This window comes from Octopus bimaculoides, chromosome 2 (assembly GCF_046866305.1).
Source record: "Octopus bimaculoides isolate indiv1 chromosome 2, ASM4686630v1, whole genome shotgun sequence".
NCBI lineage: Eukaryota > Metazoa > Mollusca > Cephalopoda > Octopoda > Octopodidae > Octopus > Octopus bimaculoides.
The window spans coordinates 169,125,218-169,132,784 of NC_142929.1; the positions used below are offsets into that span (position 1 = coordinate 169,125,218).

Below are 7,567 nucleotides of genomic sequence, written 5' to 3' on the forward strand. Positions count from 1 at the left end.
CATCTCCAATATTTAAGTTCCAAAGGAAAGGATTTTTTTTTCTTTTTTTGTGTGCGTGTAACAATATTATAGACAAATATAAATTCAAATGAGGCCTTTAAATAATTGACAGATGTCTGAGCAAAAGCACTGTTAAGGAGTAATTTAACTCTAGCATTCAGATTACACTGTCAAATGTAATCCTGATTTATTCACATTGTTTTAAATTAATCATGCATTATTTCATAGCTTCGAGATTTCAATGACGTGATTGCTCATTTTTGGAATGACATTGTAGGGCCAATGTGAGAAGGCAGATCCGGTCAGTTTGATCATAAAACGTATAGAATATTTGAACCAGATATGGCCAGTTTTAATGCAAAAAGATGAAAGTTATGGGGCACTAATTTGACAAAAGAATATAAACTTCATGATTCAGAGACTCTTGGAAATTAATATTTAGGACTCTCTTATTCAATGTATCATTTTTTAAAAAGATAGGGTGTGATTTAAAGGAGATTTGACTGCTACTTCTGATCGGTTCAGTTGGCATGAAGAAGACAATCTTTGCAAATTGTTAAGTTAGATAGCTATCTGTCCTTCTAGATAATTGCTAGTATGGAGAGTAAAATGAGGTTTATCCATTCTAAATAGAACTTCTATATTTGATATAAACAAGAGGTTTTCAAGAAAATTTAAGATTGAAGTATATAATCACATTTTATTGCTTATTTAGCAAGATTTGTATAAAAATGGTAACAAGAATAATATGTAACAAAAAAAAAAAATGAAAAATAATACAACAGGTCTTAAGTTAAAATGTTACTTTTGGTAAAGTCCTTTTTTTTCCTCATCTAAAAATGTATATTAAAAAAAGAAAAAAATAGAATAACAGCCAATTCTTATCTCCCCCTCCCCTTGTAAAAATACTTTAAACCTTGGCAATAATACATATATCACAAACTCAATATATCAATTTCTTAAACCTGAACATTGCATACAAATGCAAGCTTGTTGGCAATTATAAATTGAATGAAATAGTAGTTACATAGAGATCCAGAACCAAAGTTGGAATCGGTTTTACAGTACCAGCCACATCATGAATATAAGAGAAATTTCTAAGAGACACAAAGCGATAAAATTGTAACAAAGAATTATTGTGAGGTAATGACTTTTTCAAAAGCAATTATCATGCGAGTGAAGTGAAGTGAAGTGACTTTGCGCAGGAATCAAAACTGGCTTGCTTACTTCAGTACTCAATATACACCCCAAACTTAATCTCAAAAATACTTCTAACATAATTGATGAAGTACTCATTAGTTACACAGCATCAATAGAAGTTCGTTTCAAGTGTTATTTATAGTTAGAATATTCTTGAATTTAGAGGTTGTAAGGTTTTTAAGTAAAGCCTTCCCTGAGAAGTAAAGATTCTACCAGCTGAAATTTATAAGATATACATGATTCCATTTAAAACACACATAATTTCTTACACTGACACAAAGTCACATGTCAAAGTGTATAGCCAATTGAATTGATATAAGTTCATGGCTTGTTAGGGATAAAACGCAAAGTCCACTTACTGGGATTTGAACTCAGAACTAAATACTGGTACGTAAATTTCTACCTTCTTAATGATTCCTTCTAATTTTAGCATAAGGCCAGTAATTTTTAAGGGGTGGGAGAAGTTGATTACATCAGTCCCAGGGCTTAATTGGTACTTATTTTTCAACACTGAAAAGATGGAAAGCAAAGTTGACCTTGGCAGCATTTTTTAGCTCAGAGATGAAAGAAATACTGTAAAGAGCTGGAAGAAATACTGCTAAGAAATAAAATAAAGAACTGGAAGATATACTGCTAAGCCTTAATAATAATAATGCATTCTGCTTATAGGAATATATTCAATATTTACGATGATCTGAAGTTGAAAGGAAGGTAAATTACATCAAAAAGAAGTAAAAGTTAGGCACTATAATTACAACTCACCCAACACAAATATTTTGATGAAATAACTATACTGAAAGTTGCAGATTTTGTTTTTCCTCATTATCATAGAGATAGTAGCAGTGGTGTTAAAGTACTATATACAATAAATCACATGTTCAAAAGTTCAAATTTATTGTATTTGTGGTACATCACACTATGTTGGTAATAATGGTATAGCTAAATGGTCTAAATACATACGGAACTAATCCTAGAAGATTAAAACTGATTATTAGAAATAACGAAGGAATAATTAATGAAAATCCTCCCATAATTTTACTGAAAGATTGAGCAATTTGTATATTAATAATCTGTTTAGGTGGCTTTGCTGAAAATTGGTACCTCTTTTTATGTCATGGTTAAGAGGTTTGTGATTAAATTGTAAATTTGCCAATCTCCACCCCACTAAAATCCCCCACAATATCAATAACAATACATAACAATATCCTACCTCACCCATATTAGCATGGGATAATGGTTAAAAAAAAATAGTTTCAAACTATTAAATAAAAATTTAACTTTAAAATTTTCTACGAAAGTGTTTTAAGGAGAATTTCTTATTTTTGCTTAAAAAATAAGTTATTAATTTTAGAGTAACCGAAAACTATCAAAGTACTAAGACTAGCTAGACTTGAACATTGATATTGTGAGAATTGGTTCCGTCCTGAAATAAACTCGAAGATGTTGGTAATGCATGTTTAGGTTGTGAAGACAAGTTGTGCCTCTCTAGCAAGTCTGGTTGGACAGTGTTATCTTGAGATTCATGTGATTCAGATTGATGAACAGCAGATGGATGACTGGCTTCAGTACCACAACCATCTTGAGATTTGTTCACTTGAGTATTCTGCCTGTGTGACACTTTTGATGTAGCTGTCTCAACCAACTGCCAAAGTTTCATCTCTGTAGGATCAGACACATCTGCCTCTAGAACTTTTTCAGGTTCATCTCTTTCTTCATAATTCAAAAGATCCTCATTCCTTATTTCTGGATCTTCATCAATTTTAGAATCCTTTAAAAAACAGTCATAATCTGAAAAGATTAGATATATATATGTATTTATATAGATAGGTATGTATGTATGTATGTTTTCTATTTTTAATCATTTGGAATCTTCCTGTAAAGAAGGAACTGGTTTCTAACAGAGATACAAAACTCCATCACTGGAATGTTATAACAAAAGCCATGTTGCATTTTAATTTTGAGAAAAGTTTTGCATATTTTTACTGTTCCACTTACAGATTGCATTTGTACTATACATGTTAGCTAGTTGACTTCTTTTTCTGAAAACCCTAGCTTTTCTAGATTGTTATTCAAGCATTTAGCAACAAAACTGAGTGCACCAATTATTATTGGTATAAATATGAATATATAATCTGGGCAAAGAAACTCAAGATTTAAAAGCAGTTGTCTATAGTTACCCTCTTCAAGCAATTAGCAGCTTTATTATAACTGAAAAAGCTTTTGCAGAGGATTACAAACAAATTAAACTGTTGTATGACGGAGACTTTTGTTTGCAATTAGCACATTCACATAAAGACAAAAGGAAAGAAAAACCACATACATGCACACAGACATGTATATATATATATATATATATATATATATATATATATATATATATATATCATTGTTGTTGTCATTTTACATCTGATTTCGATACTGATACAATTTGGATGGATCATTTCTGCTTTCTTAGACAGGTCAGGAGACCACATCTTGCATGGAAGTTTCAGTTTTTATTTGGTTTCTATGGCCTGATGTCCTCCCTAACACCAATCACTTTACACAAAGTGTATTGAGTGCATTTTTAGTGGCATCAGCATTAGAGAGGTTCTTACACCTTCATCAAGACTAAATGGCCCTCAAAATATATATTTATAATAGGCTTCTTCCATATTCCATCAACCAAATTTCACTCATTGGGTACAGGTCAACCCAATGGAAGACACCAGTCAATGAATTCCATGCTTTGGAAGTGAACCTAAAACAACATGGTTCAGAACCATGCCTACAGATATATGTGTGTATGTGTAAACACACACACACATGCACACCAGTGCACTCACACACACGACACTTAATTCACCTAGTCAGATAATGGCCATCTTGTTAGTTACAGTTCAGTCAATCACTGTTCACTGTCATGCACCCATGTGTTTTGAGATGGTTCTTAAGTCCAACTTATCATCTAAGAAAGAAACAGAATGAAAAAGTAAAGCGATAAAGTCTTTACATTTTTGGATTACAGTTACATGCTTGTACAAGAAGTATCCATTGTAAAATATCCTGTGACAAGTGAGAGCAAACTGATCATAACTATTTCAGCTGCAGGCTTTTATACCAGAGGGTCTTCTCCAGGCTACTTCAATAAAAAAAATACCATGGACTGCAAGCAAATGTCACTGTCAGAAAGTTACCTTTATTTTTTTACAAGCCAGTGAATGCAAGGGAAATACAAGTTTACTCTTACAAACACACCTATGTACACAAACACACACACATTCATACATGCATGCATACACACAATAGGCATCTGGCAGTTTCTGTCTATTAAATCCATTCACAAAGCTTTAGTTGGTCTGAGGCTATAGTAGAAGAGTAGAAGCCACTTGCTCAAGGTCCCATGCTGTGGGACTTAACTTGAAATCATGTGACTAGGAAAAAATAAACTTTTTAACCACACCACCATGCCTGCATCTACACACACACACACACATTTATTTATGTCTCCTCATAAGAGTTATGGTACCCTCTAGCCCCTCTTTCTCTCATTGTACTCACCCACTGCTTTCTAACTCTCTTTCTCTTTCACTGTCCTTTCCTCACAACTTCTGTTCCACCTGAAGCCCTCTCATCATTCTCTCTATGGCCTAGCCCCATGACCCTACCACACATCTCTTTCCTTCAATGACAGCTGTAGCAGAAGTCACTACCTAGCAGTGCCAACTCTAAACCACAGGGATTCAAAGTGAACTGCAAACTCTTTTGTTATGTCACCAAATGCAGTTAGTAATTTAAAAACTGAAACTTTTTTAGTAAAAAAAAGGGCTAATATTAGTCATACATATGTTAGATAAAAAGAAGTATATTAAAAAACTGTAGAGAGGCAGTGAGAAAGTTAGAAAGAATATTAGTGCTATATACAGAGAATAAATAGATTATTTTACCTGTCAACATCTTCACTAATGTCTAAAAATTAAAATATGGAGAACACTGTAAATAGTAGTAGAAGTAATTGTATATAGGCTACATATAGTTTAATGTGCCTTAGATTGGATAGTAATGTGCTAATATACAAATAGACATATATTAGTTACTAACAGAAATAAAGTACATATTTTTATTAACAGGTTCTATATAGCAATACACTAATCTGATAAATACAATGAGCTGTTTAATGCTTGAGATCAAATGTATCTATGAATGGGTGATCAAAGAGGGAATGTTAAAGATGTACAGAGATGCGGCCAGTAAGGTGAGGGTTGGAAATGAGTACAGCAATGAATTCCGGGTAGAGGTAGGGGTCCACCAAGGTTCCGTCCTCAGCCCCCTATTATTTACCATAGTCCTCCAGGCAATCACAGAGGAGTTCAAGACAGGTTGCCCCTGGGAGCTCCTCTATGCTGATGACCTTGCCCTAATTGCGGAGTCACTATCAGAACTAGAGGAGAAGTTTCAGGTGTGGAAGCAAGGTCTAGAATTGAAGGGCCTTAGAGTCAACCTAGCTAAAACCAAAATCCTAATAAGTAGGAAGGTAGATAAAACACAAACCCCTTCAGGTAGATGGCCCTGCTCAGTATGTAGAAAAGGAGTAGGTAGTAACTCTATAAGATGTACCCGGTGCAAGCTATGGACACATAAGAGGTGCAGCAACATCAAAGGCAGGTTAACTAGCAAGTTAGTTTTTGTTTGTGGCAGATGTTCAGGTGCAATAAAGACTGCAAACAAACAGGAAACAACTTCTATCTCATTCCAGGGTGAAAAACTAGAGGTAGTCGATAGCTTCCGCTATCTGGGCGACCAAGTTAGTAGTGGGGGTGGATGCGCTGAAAGTGTAGCTGCTAGAATAAGAATAGCCTGGGCAAAGTTTAGAGAGCTCTTACCCCTGCTGGCGACAAAGGGACTCTCACTCAGAGTAAAAGGCAGACTGTATGACGCATGCGTACGAACAACCATGCTACATGGCAGTGAAACATGGGCTGTAACTGCTGAGGACATACGTAAGCTCGCAAGGAATGAAGCCAGTATGCTCCGTTGGATGTGTAATGTCAATGTGAATACCCGTCAGAGTGTAAGTATCTTGAGAGAAAAGCTGAACATTAGAAGCATCAGTTGTGGCGTGCAAGAGAGACGATTGCGCTGGTATGGACATGTGGTGAGAATGGAGGAGGATAGCTGCGTGAAAAAGTGCCACACCCTAACAGTTGAGGGAACCCGTGGAAGAGGTAGGCCCAGGAAGACCTGGGCTGAGGTGGTGAGGCAAGACCTTCGTACATTGGGCCTCACCGAGGCGATGACTACGGACCGAGACCTTTGGAAATGGGCTGTGCGTGAGAAGACCCTGCAAGCCAAGTAAGATCGTTGCCAGTGCCCCTGGACTGGTTCTTGTGCGGGTGGCACATGAGATGCACCATTTTGAGCGTGGCCGTTGCCAGTACCGCCTGACTGGCTCCTGTAGGATTTTCGAGCGAGATCGTTGCCAGTGCCCCTGGACTGGCTTGTGCGGGTGGCACATAAAAGACACCATTTCGAGCGTGGCCGTTTTCGTGCGGGTGACACGTAAAAGCACCCACTACACTCTCTGAGTGGTTGGCGTTAGGAAGGGCATCCAGCTGTAGAAACTCTGCCAAATCAGACTGGAGCCTGGTGTTGCCATCCGGTTTCACCAGTCCTCAGTCAAATCGTCCAACCCATGCTAGCATGGAAAGCGGACGTTAAACGATGATGATGATGATGATGTGACCAGTATTATAAGTTTAGCAAGAAAATTAGAAGCTTTAGTAAACTGATATAGCTGCAATGAAGAATTAAATCCAGATCAGTTCTTTACCAGAACTATGTCTTTCTTTAATATAATTATGTGTGTACATGTGTGCGAGTGTGCGTGTATACACACACACACGAAATTGCAGAAACAACCCACAAATATTGTGGAAGCCATATTAAACAAAAAATGCTGTTCTCAATAAACAAACAGCAGACAGAATGTGACAACCAACTGATTATGATAGCAATCGTCTGAAGCATGGTCTTTAAAAAATATTGGTCAAGTAGAATGAGATATCATACAACATCAAGCAGTAATATTTTTTCAAATCAAATACACAAGTATTTCACAGCTATGGGTTGAATACATAAGTACAAAAAAAAAAAAAAGATCTGTAGAGTTTCAATGAATTTGCATCTTCTAGAGATATATATATATAGGTGCAGGCATAGCTCTATGATTAAGAAGTTTGCTTCCTAATCATTTGGTTTTGGGTTCAGTTCCACTGCATGGCACTTTGGATAGGTGCCTTCTACTATAGCCCTGGGCCAACCAAAGCCTTGTAAGCAGATTTGGTAGATGGAAACTGAAAAAGTTAGTTGCATCAATAAATGTGTACAT

The 7,567-nt window shown here is 36.1% G+C and overlaps 1 protein-coding gene across 2 annotated transcripts in view; it reads right to left on the reverse strand.

The window, feature by feature from the left end:
- Window positions 1–673: 673 nt before the first annotated feature.
- The window catches only part of LOC106872976 (coiled-coil domain-containing protein 149), a 40,508-nt gene continuing 33,614 nt past the window's right edge, over window positions 674–7,567 (reverse strand). For both annotated transcript variants that reach the window (XM_014920162.3, XM_052965707.2), the window contains one exon: window positions 674–2,988. In XM_014920162.3, the coding sequence (XP_014775648.1) occupies window positions 2,585–2,988 (404 nt within the window). In that variant the 3' untranslated portion in view covers window positions 674–2,584. The remainder of the gene's footprint in view (window positions 2,989–7,567) is intronic.